At 37.2% G+C, this 19,595-nt stretch overlaps 1 protein-coding gene across 1 annotated transcript in view; it reads right to left on the reverse strand.

Moving 5' to 3' along the window:
• The window catches only part of WDR64 (WD repeat domain 64), a 77,019-nt gene that overhangs the window by 48,020 nt on the left and 9,404 nt on the right, over positions 1-19,595 (reverse strand). Inside the window, 6 exon segments of the mRNA XM_055810471.1 lie at positions 2,259-2,338; positions 5,020-5,040; positions 5,042-5,152; positions 5,654-5,856; positions 7,485-7,592; positions 17,017-17,112. Of these exon segments, the coding sequence (XP_055666446.1) occupies positions 2,259-2,338; positions 5,020-5,040; positions 5,042-5,152; positions 5,654-5,856; positions 7,485-7,592; positions 17,017-17,112 (619 nt within the window).

Consider the following 19,595-nt stretch of genomic DNA (forward strand, 5'->3'; position numbering starts at 1 on the left):
TTGGCCTTGCATCCCTGCTTACTCCCGTGACTGTTAGTAATCCAGGTCAGGAATAATTTCCTTTTGTATTCAAGGGAATCGGCAGGACTGAGAATGAGGATGAGAGGCAGGAGGATGCTTGTTAACATCAAGATGAAGGCTGGTGGGTGAGCAAGTGAGACGGGATTCCAGCTCAAGGGCATGTAAATTTTATGATCCAGGAATACATTGGAAGATTGTTAGAAGTAAGTACAGTTCTTACACTTTTTCAAAATCATAATTACAGCATCCTTGAATACAATATTATTCAATTTTTGTCATGTTGCCCATACTTTCTGTACTTTTGTGCAGTGAAAGTCAAGAGAAACTAAAATGCAGTATTGAGAAAGTTAATCTCCTAACATATTCTGATTATGCAGTTGTTTAGATGGGATAGGAGGTCCTGCATTTCAAGTCTAGCCTCCAGCCATCACAGACAAATATGCAATCTAACATTTTCAAAAATTTCAAGCTCTGTTTTAAACTGAGGAGGGTATTTCTTTCTGCAACTGCCACTATTCAGAAGACTCTTCCAGAACATCACTGCTCTAATTTTGTTCTCCTGATATTTTTATGGAGAGCACTGATATATCTTGTTAATTGACACTATGCTAAGCTATAGAAAATACACTTTTTAGACTCTCTGATAGATTTAGTGACTATGTGGTAGGTTTCCCCCACCTCTTTTCCATATTCAGCTGATCTTTCTCAAACATGGCTCATCAACTATAGATCAGATTCCAGTGGAACATGAGGTTTTAGCAGTGTTAAATTCAGGGCAGTTAATGCTTTGTTACCCGCAGAACAGATATTTCAATGAACACAGGTACCTGGGGCAAGTATTGCTGCATAATTGCCCTACTTCTATACTCTGCCATAAGTATTTATTGCTGGTCAGTGTCAATGAGGGGACGGTGGGTTAAGCAGAGCTTTGGTCTGCCCTACCGTAGCTATTATTTCTTAGGAAGTTTATCCATTTTTTTCTCTTCCTCTATTATTTCTGTAAGAAGAATTTTCGGTGTGTAAGAGAAACTTTTATAGTTCATGTGTAATTGACCTTCTGTCCTATTCAGACACTTCACTCTAGTTTTATTACTACAGTAAAATCCTCCAGTTCTACCTGTAGGAAATACTAACCACACTGTTTTATGGGGCCTTCCTGCTTTGTCATCAGTAAATCTATCCGGACTACTTTTTGTGACAAGGTAATCAATGTAAATAAGATCTCCTCCAAGGCTGAAATTCAGAATTTTCGCTGATAAAGGGAAAGCAATAGGGCTATAGAAAGTTAAATCTTGTGTCTAGAAAATCAATAAACTGTCTGATATTTATATTGATATCTGTCGCAGTTTTCCCTTTGGTCAACTGCTACAAGTCAGCTTGAATTGCACTATTTCCCACATCTAGGTCTCCCCGCTGCCCCGATTTATTTTACTGGCTTGTATATTATCAAGACTGGACAGCAGATCCTTGGCCATTTTTTTTCTTGTTAAATAGACATAAAAATTGCTATGTTTGCTATTGCAATTTTTAATAAAGTTTTAAGTGAGACTCTCATACTGAAGACTTGGAGACTGGCAGCATCAATGTCACTTCCAGGGCACCACCCTGTCAGAATATACAAACAAGACTGCTGCAATATTCCAGCCACATTTCTGCAGCATGAAATATGACCACTGCAATAGAAAGGCTCATAAAATTATTGGATAACAGGGGAAAAAATGGATGTCAGAGTGCTATTTCTGCAGTCTGCTTTGGGAGAAAGAATGAACAGTAAAGCTTTGAGGAAATGTGATCAGAGAGAAGAGCAACAGAAGGTATTAAGATGGGCCAATGAGATTGCTTAAGGTGGAAAAGGATGGCCAAAGAGTAATAGGAAGGGATAGAAGCCTTGCTGATACTGCAAGGAGTAGTGTACCACCTCGCCAAGACAGTCACCACTGTGACTTGGAAAGGTGCCTTAGAGTAGTTTAACATACTGTTTGAACTGTTTTATTATATAAACATGATACTACTTGAATCAAACCCAGTCTAAGCCCTTGATAGGTTCCTGTCAAGAAATACACCTTTTAAGAGTAAGGTTCCCAGCAATTAAAAGCAAAACCTCTGATTCCTCTCATTTAGGGCAGAATTCATTACCTATATGCTTAAGATACTAACTCAGCTTTGTTTGGTCTTATTTAAGGGGGGGGAGAAAATTCACAACAGAACACTCTCTTGGAAGAACCCCTGGTACTTACCCCTGGTGACAATAGCTTTTGCTTTCCCACAGTATGTGAAGGCATTGACTCTTCTAGGGACAAAAAACTCCTTTACAGGTCTGTAAACGTTAATAAAACAGTTAATCGGGTAAGAAACACAGGGGAAATACAGTCTACAGTCATCCCACTTTACTTTTTTGTAGTATATAGAATAGCTCTTTGCATAATGGCTACAATCTCTTGTTATAAGCAAATTGATTTATAAGTGATGTATAGTTACATAGACTTACAGTGACACTAGCATCAATAAAAAAGGAACAGGGTGCACTTTCCATTAAAGTAATAAATCTCTGATTTGAACACCTGAATCCTTTCAGTCATACTCCAAAGACAATCCTAAAATTGTAGCTGTTGCCAAAAATAAGCCTTAACACATGTCTGTGTGCTTAAAGCAGTTAATCACTGAGGAAAAGTATCAAACCAAATGCCTTTGCTGATGTTGGACATGGAGGTCTATTGCAGCTTATAATTTTTTTTTGCATAAAGAAAATGCAGTTACTTTTCTGCTGCTTACATATAATACATTGTAGAAAGCATAGTCTCTATTTTAACTATTTTGTATTGTATAACAACATGAAGAGACTGAAAGTTTCTGAAATTCAACTGAATTTTTCTATTGTATTCATTGCTAAAGCACAGGAATTTCACAGAGTGAAACTGACTTGGTGACCCTTCTAAACCCATCCTTCGAGCAACTTCTGCTTGTCCCTCCATGTTTCATACATTGCTACTAATAAGTGAATATTTTCTTAATTTTGTGATTTGGCAATAGCATGGCTAACACCTGTCTCTCCCAGGAAGCCATGTCAGTGTAAATAAACTCTACAGAATTAAATAAGTATACACCTAAATTTTTTTCTTTGAAATCCAAACAAGTAGGTAGTTCATTTATTCCAGGCTAAAAAGTAGCCATTAATGTTGAAAATGATAACTGGGGATGACAGTAAATTTGACAAAGGATTCCAGAAACTTTGGGGAATGTTGAAAGAGCTTGTTCTTTTTAGGCAGGTGTAAATAAAAGGCTGTTTGCTCCCTGTTACTTAGAGGGAGCAAAGCTTTCTTTCCAGAGCTCTAATAGAGGAGACTTCATTCTCTTGATGGTATAAAACAGCAACTAATTGATTCAAATGTGACTGACAGATTTCCTCAGGATTTTTCGTCTTTTTTCCTTTAATTCTTAAATTTAATACTTCTCTACAACTGTCTAATGGCTCTTTAATGGTTTTGGTACTCTTCTGACATCAGTGTGAATAAGGTTCCAGCAGTGTGAAGTCCTGCTCATATCATGGCCTTGCAGCAGAAGCACCCTGTGATCCCATGCGCACCTCCCTCTTTTTTTAGATACTTTACAATAAAAGATTGTAACTGCTTGCTCATCAACAATTTTCATTCAACAAAGAAAATTAACAGTCACGTAGGAGACAAGATACATTGCATCCCTCATCAAGCACAGTAACAATTGCTTGCTGCAAAGTTAATTGGGGAAATTTATTTTATTAGCATGAATAAATCACATATTTCAACCATAATTATTTATGGAATGGGCATTTTGAAGTGATTTGGTCCATAGCTATTTTAGGGCTATTAATTTCATTTTAACAGCTGTGTAATTTTTCAGTTGTCTAAATATAATTTCATTTAGCTAGTGCATGAGATCGCTTAGAGAAATGTATTTATTGCAATTAGAGACACAATTCTAGTCAGTGTTAAATGAAAAAGACCTAACAAGATATTTGCAGATAACGTTCTGAATTACAAACAGTGTATGGTGGTAGCATATACTCTTTTGAATATACTTTTGGCTCTGCAGTCTTTGTTTTCTTTCTCCTTAAATTGATTCTATTTTTCCTAAACTTCCAACAAAATTAAACAGGATTTCTCAGCTTTTCTTCTGACATAGTATGTGACCTTGGACAAGCTGTAATTATTTCATATTTCACTTTCCCCCACAACACACATGTATACTCATAAAACCTAAAGTTATTGGATTGATGCAAGAATTAGTATGTGAATATTTATGGCCTGTGCTATACAAGAGACAAAACAGATTATCATAATTGTTGCTACTAGCTTTAAAAATCTATTAATCTCTGGAAGTATCTTACAGAGGAACTGTGAAGTTGATCTAATGTTTACAATGCTTTGAGATATTTGAATGAAAAGTTCTAGCTCTATTTTATTTATAGTTCCTTTTACATCAAATTTATTGTATTTTTTAATTGGGCTATAAACTCTTCCAAAATCACAGTCTAGTAAGGCTTGGAATCAGCTATAGTACTGATGGCCCATAGGCTCTTTCCTACTGCACAGTAAATCCATTTTGCAGACCTCAGAATAATTTGGTTTTTTTGGTTTAAGCTCGTGAAACTGAAACTGTAAATGAAACCTAGTTGAATATATTTTTGTGTGGACATAAGTTTAAAATAAATGGATACCTGATATACATTTAAAGAAGCAATTGATTTTCCAAGTAAAATTTGCCTGCTGAGAAGCTGGAGCAGATGACACTGCCAACATATCTTATTTTTAAGGGTTGTGAGTAATTGAACATACATGGACAGTCCTATCTACATCAAAAGCTAACAAAAATGTTCAAGTATTTAATTGTATTTTTGTTGGTATTAGCAATGCTTATTGAAAAGACAGCTTCGATACAACAGGATGGCATCTTGCAAGGCACTGATCTTATGGCAGAGTTATAAAGCAGAAGGTCTGTTTTTTTCAGATGTTATATACTTACAAGTTTTCCTCTAGTTGCTTTGTCACCCAAAACAAATAAATGAATGCTGTCTGAGGAGCAGGATCCAAAACAATTTAGGTCAGAAATATACTTAACTTTCATAACACAGTCATCATGTAGCTTGTGTTTAAGACTAGGGGTGTAAATTGAGATGTTATTATGATATATTAGCATCTACTGTAATATGCCCATAGGTTGATGGGGGTTTTGTCAGTGAGATAATACACAACCAACGCTAACATTTAATATCCAGGGCAGATACAGAACTACTCTTCCAGCTCAGAAGCAAGCATAGGTAAAAAGGGTTGAATCATGCACTTCTGCAGTTGCAAATGTGCTTCCATCTAATTGGGAAAAATAAAGCCGTTTCTATGTCAAACTGTATTAACAGCAATTGTGAAATCTTCCCTGGAATTTCACTCTGCAGCCTCTCTGTTGTAAGATCTCTTGTAAGATCTCCTACTGGGAATGATGGCATTTCCTTCACAAAACAACAAGCAAATCATACTTGACTCCAGTTTGGAAAAAGGGGGGTTAATTTATACACAAAAGCTAGTCCTCCATTTAGTCCAGAGAAAACTCAAATTAAAAAGATAATTGCTTGACTGATGACATTTTACCATAAGCAACTTACATGTTAAGAGTTTTGGAGTCCAAGACCTGCGGTTGTGATTCTTTTTTGCCTTCACATTGTTTCAAGCCAAGGTGATCACTGGTCACAGTAAGCAGGTGAACAAACCCTTACCATCTCCCATCCTCAGCCAGGTGATCTGATGTAGTCACTGTGCAAACACAGAGCAGACCATTTCCCATTGGCTTGATGATAAAGCAATTATTCTGTGAAATATGGTAGATTATTAGATATAGCACACAAGCCCTTAAGTTGCCTGAACATATCATGCTTATGAACTTATATCTGCAATAAATTCTTTGTTTTTTCAAGCTCCCCCTGTGACAGCCTTTTCCTGGTATTAGAAATACATGGAAGAACATCATCAAATGAAGTTCATGCAAACTGTAAGGGTTTCAGTGAGGCTTTATTTCATAGGTAGCCTTTTCCATTTCAGTGAGGAAATGTGAATTACAAATTTTAGGAAGGATTTCACTGTGCTAAGTGGGATGGTATATTTCCTAAGACTGTATGCGGTTTCCTGTTGAAAAATAGGATGCTGTCTAGAAGAAAATAGGAAATAGACAAATTAAAGCCTTATTCAAACCTCAAAATGCAGCAGTAACACACAGAGGGAAATTATATCATGGTCCTAATTATTAATACAGCCTGGGAGTACCAACTGTACTTATAGGGACAGGTGTTTCAATTTTCAGGAATTGAGATAGGGGGAATGAATACAGCTGCAAGCCATTGTGGTATTTTGCTAGACTGAGAAGGCCTGTGAATGAGATTTGGGGTCATTTCCATTGTGCTGCTTATTGGTTCTACTGCCTGACTCCATCTGTTATTTGATTAAAGCATCCTTGCCAACCTAAACTGGCAACTGTTCACATGCCATAGGAATTAACTGCTTCAATGTTTTCCATGTAGCACAGAAACGTTAAAGAGACATAACACCAGATATAGAACTGTCTCTGTATTATTTCTGTGGTCTTAAAAGAGAACTGCTCCTATTTAGTCACAGGATACTTTCAGCTCTCACTGACTGGAGGAAACCTGGGGAATAATGAGTGGAGAATAAAATTTTGAGCCTTCCTTCCCAGAAGTCCAATTGAATTGACAGAAATTATTCCATTGATCAGCCTGAACTTGGGGAGTGGAATTTTAATATCAACAACAACAACAACAAAATCCTAAGACTTGATCTTATCCTAAAAATATTTACTTTGCTTCTTCTCATCTTCTCAGTCAATTCGGTTGCTGAGAAGAGCCCCAGGAACAGGAGGAAAAAGTTCAGGTATGGGTCAGAAATCCTTACATAAATTGTATTTTGTAATAAGGCATTCAAGAAAACTTTAACAGTTTGAACATACACTGGCAACGTCAAGATGTTTTGGCTCTCGAAAAGACCAGAACAAAGTACAGGATATGCAGAAATATTTTAAGTCAAGAAGTTACCTCAAAGGGGTCTATGTTAAATTCCCCAGTAAACCTGTCCCTTAATTCTTAATCGCTTCCAAATTATACATATCCACATGCACACACGATTAGATATACACGTGCACACATATGCATTTGATATACTTAGAAAATCAATTCTTTGGGGGTTTGTTTGCAACATAGTACAAAATTTTCCTCTTTCTTCCAAGTTTTTAAAACACACTAATAAACCCATTTGGTGTGGAAAGGTTATTCCTTCTTTAGTCTAAATTCCACTGTTTTACTGAGTTCTTGCAAAGACAAAAGTTAATGCCTTCATTCTGTTAGATCAAAGGAATGTGAATGTATATGGAAAACAAAGATTAATCTTTTTCAGGCTTCTGCTTTAGCATTGCCTGATCCAACAAAATACCTGACTCCCTTTTGATTTATAGTCCCAGATGATGACTGTCTTTTCAGTTATGGCCATGACACATTTCGGCTGAAGTAGGAAATCACACCCATTGATCTGAGCAGTATCCTGATGAAAATAAAAAGGGTAGCTAAAGAAGGATTGCCTCTGTAAATATATAAATGTCTGTCATTTAAGTAAATATTTTAAACCATCTTCATAAAAATCCCATACACACTGCACTAGCAGCTGCTAGGTCCAGCCCCAGCTAACAGCACTGAGACTTCTAACTCCAGGACTAGCTCATACATGAAGTTGTAGAGGTGTCACAGCCAGCCTCTGTTATCAGGGACTTGCCTCAGATGCACAGATGTTGCAAATGAGAGGATGCAATACATATATACTGTTAGTTGAACTGTAATTACACCCTGAATAAAACACTCTGAGCAGAGGAAACTTCAGCTAAAACATTCACAGTAAAGCAGATCAAATTTGTACTTGGATACAGTTTAGTTCAAAAGAAAAGAAAGTTAAAGGCAGATGAAATTTCAGCTATAATAGCACAAGCCCTACTGAAATGAGTGTTTGTAAAAATAAGTCATTTGTGTTAAATAATTTTAATTCTCCCAACAGGTAGATCAAATATTTACAAAGATATACATCTGCCCATATTAAGCCATCTTTCATGTATACCTCCAATTATACAGGTCTTAATGTAAAATAATTTCTCTTGCAAAGTGTAAGATTAGAGACTCAAACTCACTACCACACGGCCAGAATTTTGGTTTTTGTTGAAACATTAATAGCCGTTTGATTTTTTCCCCAAAAGTGTAATGTGCCTTCCTAAACCAGAGGTTTGAAATGGAATTGCCCCATTTGTTATGTCTGCAATGGCACAATCATCTATTACTTTAAAATAATTCAGAACATCTATAAAATAACACTGACTGAAGCAGCTTTCTTTTGTAGATTAATATGACACAGAAGCATTTGACACAGACTTAAACAAGGCTGTTATTGCAGTTCTTAAAGTAAGCTGTACCTACCTGTAACCTCTAAAAAACTAGTTCCAGTGGAAGTACTTGAAAAACAGCTAAAACAGGGACCTGTGTTGCTAAAGAAACAGTTTATATCCACGAAGTGAGTTAGGAAGCAAAAAGCACAATATGAAACCCACAGCGAACTGAAGGCAGCTGCTGGTGCTTCTGCTTTTATTTCTGTTGTCATACACCATATTGATTTTGCTGTTAGTGTACAGGGTCCAAAATCCTGCCAGAGTGATGTCAACACTCTATTGTGGGAGAAAGCTTCTTTCCTTCCTAATGGCCTGTGGGCAAGTGGTATTACATATGCAAGGATTCCTTGTGTTGTTTTCTACGATAAACACATGGAAAATATCAGTCCTGCAGAGGCCTTATGGATTGCTTGGTAATTTTTATGGAAGACTTTGTTAACTATGGGGTTTTTTGGTCCTTACAATAGTGTCAGATAACAACGAGTAGCTGGTGTAAACCCAGTTCATTTTACATTGGTGATTAAGCCACTGCTTTGTAGTGCTGGCTCTTGATGATGTAGCCAAAGTAACAAAGCTGCATCTTGGAAAGGTTTTGCAGGCTATCACATGTAGTGACATGGTACAGAGGCAAAAGGAGGATCAAAACCAAGCACCAAGGAGAATCTTTGCACTTAACTGCTTAAAAAGACGTCTAAAGAGATGTCCCTTTGCTTTCTTTCTGTGCTCTAGTTGAATTTTAGGCAATAAAACAAGCCCTGATGAAAGGACTTAAAACATTGATACCAAAAACTTTATTTCATATACTTGCCTAGATATACAGCCCAGAACCTCTAATATTATTTTGAAACAATTAAACAAAACAAACCACACTACAGGGCAGTGATCTGAGAAAGCATGACTAGTCCTTATTTACAGATCAAGTGCCCTCTTTCCATGACAAGGTCTGTCCCTCATATATGCTGTGCTGGTAGCTGAATCTTTCCAAGTCAGTCAGTACATGCCTTGAGAGGGGACTTATCCCAGCTGAACACAAAGTATTTCTCACCTATTTGGGAGAAAAAACCCAGTTAACCTGTGAGGATAATCTTGGAAGACAGAAGAAAGCCAGGTATCTGATAACAGTTAAGGAAGAATGAGTGGGAAACGCTAAAGATTAGCTTGGCAATTCAAGGGAAACATCTTCATCATACTTAAATATTTTAGGCATGTTAGCCCAAGGCTGCTATTCTGTTTTCCTATACTGAAGGTCAAATTCAAATGCTGCGAGAACCTAGAACAGAGTGAAAACAGCTGTTGTCATTTGGGCTGGCAGGGGATATTCTCCTCTCGGGGCACAATTTACTAATTCTAACAAAGGAATTAAGCAAAATATTAGAACAATTATGTTCATATGTCCAGCAGTGAGATACAGTTTCCATCCAGATGTGTTTCTTTAAATGTCTCAAAGAGCAAATGTTTTCCTTTAACCTCTGCCTCAAGGCCAACTGTCAAAGTCTACTTTCCTGAAGCTTCCTTCTAAAGCACCTATAGGTCACCTCCTCCACATTCTGTGAAGTCTTATCTTTTTCCTCTTACCCCATGTCTACCTGCAGGTAAAAATGCACTTGGTGTTTACTGGGTGCTGGCACTTGACACAGACTTTCAAGTTTTTCCTGCAGCTGAGGTCAGAGCCCTTTCCACACGATAGAGTAACGGAAGAGAAAAAGCCAGAGCCTTTCACACTGATGATAGATGCCAGGGACCCTTTGCCCCTTTGAAAAACTGATATAGCCACTGGAGTCAATTTATTTTAGCTCTTCATATGCACAGATAAATAAGGTTGAACCTTCCACGCCCAGGAAAAGTGAGAAACATTTAACTTTCCACAACTAAGCCACTAAACTTTAAAAAATGTAGTTAGTTTCTTAATTACGTTGGCGTCAGAGTTAGTTATATACTTACACTCTACAGGGCTTTAGTGCTCTCTACTTCCTACCAGTCTTTGGTTCCAGTCTTATTAGGCAATTCTGGACATCAGTTTCTCCCTCACTATTCTCTCCATGTAGCTAATGATGCTGAACCACCAAACGAAGTATGAGCACGGGCTTCAGCGTCTCTCTCTTGTCACAATATTTGTGACTGGAAAATCAGACAGTCAAACAAGAATTTGGCAACAGTTAGTCCCTACGCAAATGAAACAAGGAACACGCACCTATGCACTGCTATGTAAAGCTACCTTAAGGCTTAACATGTTCTCAGGAAAAATGCTTCACTCCACAATAGGGTTGAGGGCTATTACTCCCCTAAAGAATTAGCAGTGAAAGGGAAACAGATGTTGGAATAATATATGCCTTCTGATCTGACTGGTTTTACTCCAGATAGGAACAACTCTATCCTCTAATTCATCGAGGGCAAGGCCTGCTTGCAGTTAAGTAAACATTTTAAACCCAGCCAAGTAAGATTGAGCTTGACTTTTCTTTTAAAGTGAAGCATCCTAGCCATTGTCTTGTAGCATCCCCTGGCTTAGAGACATGATTATCATTAAGTTACTATTTCACTAAAAAGTAGAGAAAAACTAACAGAAATTACAACCTAAGAAGCATTAAAAACACTTTTGGTTTGAAGAGTAAATAAGAATGCATGTTCATATGAAGTTGTTTTTTTTACAAGATTTATACAAAGGCTGCGTACATCAACTTATGTCTAATAAACGTACAAAAAACCCCATATGGTTTACACAATCAGATTTTCCTTACAGCATCCAAAGTGCAAGGAACTTTGAGTGAAAGCAGAAAGACATAAGTAGAGAAGCAATGAACACTCCAACAGGAGGAAAAGGTTCCCCAATACAGAATTTATCTTGTAAGATTCTCCTCTCTATAGAAGATAAATACTTCTAATTAGTGATTGGCAGTCTAAAAAAGTGTCTGAAAACAATCAGGTTTCAACACATGATGTGCATTTTGTATATGCCAGCAAAAAGCAAGAATCAGTAAAACAAACTCCAGATTTATCCTCTTCTTTCATTTTACATTTACAGACGCAGTCATATTTGATAATATAACAGAAAAAGTAGAAAAAAATGCATTTGTTGCACCAGTTTAATAGATGCTGCCAGTCAGGGAAAGATCCAGTGTAGAAGAATTCAGGTTTCCTGAAATAGGCAGCAATAGAACTGTTTTCATGTATGTAACTGCATCATTCTCATCTTAAAACAAATTGCACTAAACTTGCCTTTAATAATTCCAGTGAAGTTACTTAAATTACACTAATTACACCAAAGATCAGTGGTTATATAGGCCTGGAGAGACTTCTATAAGAACAGTTTGGCTTCCTGCATAGCATGCTCCAGAGAATGTCCACTGAGAAGTTTAGAGCCCAACAGAGACAGAGATCATTCAAGTTAGCCAGCAGCGCCTTCCAGGCCAGTTCTTGTTCAGGGGCCTCAGCCTGTGGAGTGAACCGGCTGTGTGTGTGAACAGCAGAGCATGGTGCTCTATCCTTAAGATCCAAAATGAAAGTTCTTGACCCAAACAGCCTCCTAGCATGGAGCTTGAGACTAGTCAGAAACTGCTAGTATGGAAGTCCTCAAGAGAGCAATTCACAAATTAGTAATTAATTTGATATACTGAGAAGTGGCTGATAGAAGAGAACAGTTTGCCAGAGACTATAAGCAAAACATGCTGCCTAGTTCCAGCTTTAGAGCAAGGGCTATAAGAATTTATTTTGGCACTGCCGTACTTGACAAATGAGGCAGTTGCACTAGATAAACGTTTTCATTACATCCTTGTTCCATCCCCTCATTCAAGGGCTCTGTCGTCACTCCCTCATTTCCAGTAGTTTCTGTTTCAGCTTGTCTGGCTCATCCACTGGGTCTGTTGATGTTTTTCTAATACTACACTTAAAAGACATTTCATTTCCATTCTTCAAGAGAAGTGACTTGTTCACTGCCAGTATTGCCAACATCATTCAATGATGATTCTAGGCTGACTGCTGTTTTTGGGACCTGTCAGCTGAACAATTTTTAATCCATGCACTCTAGAGGTCTTTTCAGTGATCATATTTTAAAACAGAAAGTCATATGGTACTAAGTGGAATACTTTACAGAGTTTTAAGTGCATTATATTTATGCTTCTATTATTTTCACTTAGGCACATACCTCATCAAGAAATGAAATCAGGTTTTCTTGAAGTGACCTTTTCTCATAACATCCCTGGAAAAAAACAGTAAATGATCTGTACTCATAGTTCATTTTCCATTTATACCATCATGATGCTGGGAAAGTTCTGATGGCTGCAGTCGACTGGATTTTATTTCTAGAACTACTATGTTTCACAGCCTTCCTGGCTCAATATCTTCAGGGTCAAGACCTCTGTTACTGTGGTTGAATAAGCCTCTGCTCTGAAATCTTAAGAATGAGAACACTGAATGGAAGAAGGTAGAGGAACCTAGGGACTGTTCTGCAGTTTGTCAGCCACCCTCTGTTCATCATTGGTTTATCGGTGGGTGGAAGGTTTTAAGTCTGATAACTCATCTCTGAATTCAGGACCTTACTTCATTTGCACAAAGATGCATACAAATATATAGCTTGATCAGTTAGCTAATGCCAGTATTGATGATGATGTTAAAACAGATGAAAATGGCATAACAACTGTGGTGAAAAAAGAATCGACTGTTATTTCTGCAGATATGAAAAGGAGAAATGTAAGCTATGCAAGGTAAACGCAGCTTTCTCTCTTCAGCTATTCAGAAATTAATCATAAGGTATTATTCATAGTTGTGCATTATAACCATTTGGTGCTGAGGTCTTCAACTAGTATAATTCACCATACCTTTAATAGATAAATACTAGGTGATGATTTACACTCACATAAGATATTGTCCTTTTATTTTTTACAATTTTTTAGATAAAAGCTATTAAAATGCAAACCTTCAGTTTTAATAACCATGCTTTATAATAGAAAAACTGTGACCCAGTTCTAGAGTTATGTCTCCCCCAAAATCCCCAAGTTAATAAATTTAATAGCAACATACATTTAAACTGTCTTGAAATTGGGATTTACTGTCTTTAAAAAAATCCAGAATTTGATTTCATTGCATTTTGGGATAAGGATATAGAATATCAATTTTACAAACAAAATAGCTTAAAATATTGTGTTCTGAAAGCATGAAAATCTTTAACAACCATCAGAAAGTTCAGGAATGTCAAGCCCAGTAACAGCCACTTTAATTCTATTTCCAGTGCAGTAGTTAGAGGAAGGATGAGAAGAAAGTGAATTGGCCAAAGCCAGGGCCATTCAGTGCAAACACTTAAATAAGAATGTTATATACAATCAACTATTCCCTAAGACTAGGTAGAGCACGAAGCAGAAGTGGGTCACTTGTAACTAAAGTACCTGAAAAAGTCACAATTCTGGTACCAAAAGAGTGACTATAATGACAACAACAGAAGTAACATGACATCATCAAATACCATTAATTTTTTCTGATCCAGAATGCTTTCATGGAGTTGTGGGCATGGGTTTCTCTTCTCTTTTCACTAACCATCAGCTCCCCAGACAAATAAATGTCCTGGGGAAGCCAAAGATTTTCCCCTGAAACCCTCTACACCCTATGGTAGAGACTGACATGCTCAGCAGTAATGATCCCAACTGACCAGTGATCCCCAGCAGTAATGATCCTCCATCCTAAAGGGGAGGAATCCAAAGTATTTCTAACCTACTTCTTTCTTTCCCTAGGGAAGGCTGGAAAAGTGGGAACAGCTGGGAAAGGACGGGAAAGTGGCACAAGACAGGGGCACACAGATCAGGTGCAGAGCTGAACAGAGGTGGGTGCTCACAGATACTAAATGGAGTTATCTGTCGACACTAAAGCTACCAGGTTTTGTATTGTACTTCTTTGGAATCACAATCCTAACAATTATGGTATTGCACCATAATAGTGAGAGATACCATTATGTCAAACATATCCTCCTGTCACACTTTTTATGGCAGAAATTCTCTACCCAGTATCAAATAAAAACTTCTTGTCTAGATTGTCAGCTGACTCCAAGAATATAACATAACCGTTAAAGAGATTGTCAAGTTACAGTTGCTTTCCAAAAAGCAATGAGAATAATACTAAGCTGATGTTGTGGAAAACTTGGTTGCACTGGACGTCAGTTTGCACCAGGGTAAATGAACAGAATATGGCCTTGTCTCTTCCTCCACATGTATATTTTTTTTCAAATGCCCCAGGAGTGGCACAGTTAAAATCTCTATAATATCAGATTCACTAATTATGTCTGCTCAAGTATTATTCATTCATTTACATGGAACACACTGAGTTCTGTGGCATATATGTGCATCCAAGAACACCATACATTTTAATAATCTTAAAAATGCAACCATAATATGAAAATAGCTTCCCTGTCTATTTGTCAATGCACTGCTCATGAATCTATATTTTGGCCCCTCCATTCAGAGCACAAGATCCACCAAGCAGCACCTTCAGGGCAAGCTTCTACATACTCCCTTTACCAATATGCTGCAAAGCCAAATTAGGCAAAACAGCTCACTAGCTGAGATTTTAAAGCCAGGACTCTTTAAATCCTTAGTCTTTGAGAGAAGAAGAATGATGCAAAAGTTGCTAACTCCATATTTGCCTTTGTGATGTGAAGTCATAATCTAGCAACAGGACTCAAATGATAGCAATGCTGAAGAACTAGTTTTCCCTTGCTTGCATCAACATATATCAGAACAATTCTAATGAAGTCAAAAGTCATTTGCTTAGATCAACTGAGATCAGAGATCATAGCATCAGTAAATGACTGCTGTCGTAATGCCTTAGTAGTTTTCAGAACATACAGTTTTATAAGTGGGATTTGAGGTCTCTAATTCACTGCATTAAGCAGCTGGGTGTACAATCATTTACACTGCAGTCACTGATGTCAGAGTGACGTCTGTCCAGTCTATGAGAAGGCAGCAATTCAACTTGAAAACAGCATGGGGAGGTTGGGGGTGGGGAAGAGAGCTATTTTTAACATTATACTTTGTGAAATTATTTTTTGTAGGTACGTAAGAGGGATAATGCTCTGGAGGACAAAATACTAGGCTTTCAAATAAATTATTTCAGCATTTATGAAAACTGCAGCACTGCTTTGTTGTTTAATCATCCACAGGAATCACTTCTTGCTTTGCACACTCCTGTCATAAACATTACACACTAATTAGCTAAAACCCCTAGAAAGCATTAGTGCTACTATAAAGCTTTACTGCATCGTTTGAAACAATTTTTAATAAACTGGTTGTATTAAAATTGTACCAATGTAAAGCGCCAATGAGCATAGATGTGTGATGTATCTCACAGCATCTAGAAGTGCATACCTCGAAATAGTAACATAATCATCTGGGAGAGCCATTTACAAATTCTACTTTAACAGCATCTTGAGCCTGAACTTCTACTTAAAATGGTACAGGTCTCCTTAGAGTTTGCTGATGAAGGGAGTAACTGTGAAGCTGTGTCATGCAGACTGTCAGAAAATTCAAGACTTTCAAGCTTCTAGATCTTGCTGTATTTAATAATTCTTTGCAAAGAACCAAAAAATGTTTCTGCCCATTCTACATATTCTCAGTAGCCGTAGCAAATAGATAATTATCTGGTTTTCACTATATATGCAATATATATATATAATTCCAATAGCATATTTTGTATTAAGGGAAACGTTTTCTAAAAAGAAATGCATATTATTTTCTATTAAACTAACTTCTGTTAAGAAGGTCTTCTATTAGCCATCTCTATTTTCTGTCAATTTCTATTGATGGTTCAGTAGATTTATAGTTGAAAACAACAATTAGTATTTCCTACTGTACTTTAAAAATACAGACAAATTTAACTTTGATAAAAAAAAAATCTAGCTTTTTTTTACGGGTAAGTTTACATGCTGGATCACAGTTCACTCAGTTCCCATGTATACTGCCTAATGGAGTAATGAAAAAGTTTGAGTCAGAATTAGCTGGTTGTTAAAAACAGTTAGCACCCGTTTCCAAGAGGACAGTACTGTGAAATCCAGATGGGGCACCTTTCAATGAGTAAACATTACTCTTCATCTTACAGACACAGAAAATCTAAACAAATAGAACCATAATATCAAGAAAATTTTCTCTTCCTGAAATGCATACTGCTACCAACTCCAAGGCAGTAATGCATTATATCATGGATCATCCTATACTTGATTTAAATAATCATGTTGCATTTTTAAATGTCATTAATGCATTATGGATGTGCTAGTTATTCCTACATTATTTAAAAATACAGAAAGGCAAAGAATAACTGCATAAATAAACAGTCTGAGTCAGAAGAATTCATAATTTCAGAATAATTTAGGAAAATGGAGAAAAGGCAGCAGTGGAGTATTCAGATGCAAAGAGTTTAGTGAAAAAACATATATTCTGGAACACATAAGAAGAAGAGGCATCATGAATAATAAGCACAGACAGACATGCGATCTTATTACTGTCCTTTCAATAAAGTGTGTAACAGACAGCATTAAAAAAAATTAGGATGAACTATGTCACCTGCATGAGTAATCTGTGGGTTTTTGGATACAAGGAAACCCATGTTTTCTTTCAGCTGGGAAGACACGGCATCACTTTCTCCTATGAAACAGCCAAAAATCTAAGCAAAACAAAAGTGAATCAAACAAGCAATTTATAACAGAACTGATTTTGGAATATATGTTTGTATGTATAAAGTCCAATATTTATCTCACATATTTATCATTTAATATACTTTGAGTAAGTTTCCTAGTGTTACTTGCCTTAACCACCCACTGTCAATATGACTTTAAATTGCTGAGACCTGCTACTCAGGCACAATCTTTCTTCAGTGTTAGGAAAGAAGCCAGCATGCACAGGGCTTCTAGGAATGAAAGCCATCTAATTGATAAAGCTCTTAGTACAGTTTTGCCTTGTAATAATTTTTTTGTAAACAATCATCTTCAATTTCCTTTTTGCAGTTTTACATACTTGTGCTTCCTCAGCTAGAAGAAAAAACAGTAAAAGGCAGACAAAACAGAATTATCTGTATTTATAAATGGAGAGGTTTAAAGTAGCATAGTGGTTTAGCCTACACAGAAGAAGAGCTTTTCCATAAAGATATGTAGATTCCCATTTGCCTGAAAAGCACTGAATATAAAGTTCATTTTTAAAACTATTTTTCAGCCACCTCCCTAAGCCTGGCAATGTTCCGTTTGTATTGGTCGTGATGGAGATCCCTACACAGGATATGCAGGTAAGTAGCTCATTTCTGTTCCAGGTTGTGATGATACTTAGCTGAAATGCTTTCCAAACCTCAAGCTCTGTACCCAAGCGCAGGTTAGTAATTTCCTCAGGAAATTAGTTCAGCCCCATTCCGCAGTACAGGTTTTTTAAACTCTTTTCTCATATTATGAATGTTATATATACTCACTTCCATGAATTCTAAAAGCAATGCCCCTTTGGATGCAATACAAAACTTTGCACTTTTTTCTAGTTTAGTACTTTTCATGTTATACAACATAACTCCCATTTTTCTACTTTGAGAGATTCAGGTGTACATCTTTCAAAAAAAATATTCTTACACATTACTCTTCATCTTTCACTTTACAGCTCCCTCCTTACAATGCACACAGTTATTAATCATACGTCATCAGTCAATACATCATCTGTCTATTATAGCCCCTTACATTCCTCTTTCTAGTTTCTTGTCATATAACCTTGTCTTTCCATCCTTCATTCAAACAGGATACAGGATTTACTATGCCAAATTCCAGGTCCACGCTCCTTCAACAAAGTCATAATAACATAATCTTCATGATACCCAGTGTGAATCAAAAAGTGGGCGATACTACTAATAAATACATATGGTTGGTTTTCATGTCACAGCATTTTCACAGTTGATTCTCACTGTTTTAAGTTCCACCTAAATACCCCAATTGTTTAATATTAAATAGAAAGGTTCTGAAAGAATTGGTATAGCTAGACCATTATAATGGAATGTTTTCTCCAAAAAATCAAGGATGTACGCTTTCTGCTATCATCAATTAATATTCTTACAGCAGGTTTCCACCTCTAATACGTATAAAAACAGTGTTATAGAATCACAAAATCACAAAGTCATGAGGTTGAAAGGGACTTCTTGGGATCATTTAGTCCAACTCCCCTGTCCAGTGAGGTCAGTGACACGAAGTTGCTCAGAACCATGTCAAGTTGGGTTTTGAGTGTCTCTAAGGATGAAGACTCCACAAATTGTTCCAGTGTTTGATCACCCTCATGGTAAAAAAAGTGTTTTCTTGTGTTCAAATTGAATTCCACTTTTGAATTTTTGTCCATCGCCTCTTGTCCTAGAATCGTAGAACAGAACAGAATCACAGAATACTTTGGGTTGGAAGGGACCTTTAAAGGTCATCTAGTCCAATCCCTCTGCAATGAGCCCGGACATCTTCAACTAGATCAGGTTGCTCAGAGCCCTGTCCAACCTGTCAGGTCTGTGGGCACTATGCAGAAGAGTCTGTCTCTCTCTTCTTCATTCCCCACCTATTAGGTATTTACAGACAATGTTAATAGTCTTCTCCAGACTGAACAGTCTCAGTTCTCTCAGTTTTTCCTCATATGAGAGGTGCTCCAGCCCCTTAATCATCTTCATAGCCCTTCACTCTAGTAGCTCCATATCTCTCTTGCACTGGGGAACCCAGATCTGGACACAGTACCCCAGGTATGGTCTCAAGTCCTGAATAGAGAGGATGACCGCATCTGACCTGCTGGCAATCCTTTTCCTAAACCAGCCTAGGATGCTGTTGGCCTGCTTTGCTATAAGAGCATATTACTGGCTCATGTTCAAAGGACCAAAGGTCTTTCGTGCAGGGCTGCTTCTCAGCTGGTCTGTCACCAGTGTATACTGGTGCATGAGCTTGTTCCTCCCCAGGTGCAGAGCTTTGCACTTCCCTTGTTGAATGTCATAAGGTTCCTGTCAGCCCGTTTCCCCAGCCTGTTGAGGTCCCTCTGAATGGCAGCAGCACAACCCTCTGGGTGTATCATCCACTGCTCCCAGTTTTGTATTTGCAAATTGCTGAGGGTACACTCTCTCTCATTGTCTAGGTCATTAATGAAGATGTTACATAT

Source organism: Falco peregrinus, chromosome 7 (genome assembly GCF_023634155.1).
Source record: "Falco peregrinus isolate bFalPer1 chromosome 7, bFalPer1.pri, whole genome shotgun sequence".
Lineage (NCBI taxonomy): Eukaryota > Metazoa > Chordata > Aves > Falconiformes > Falconidae > Falco > Falco peregrinus.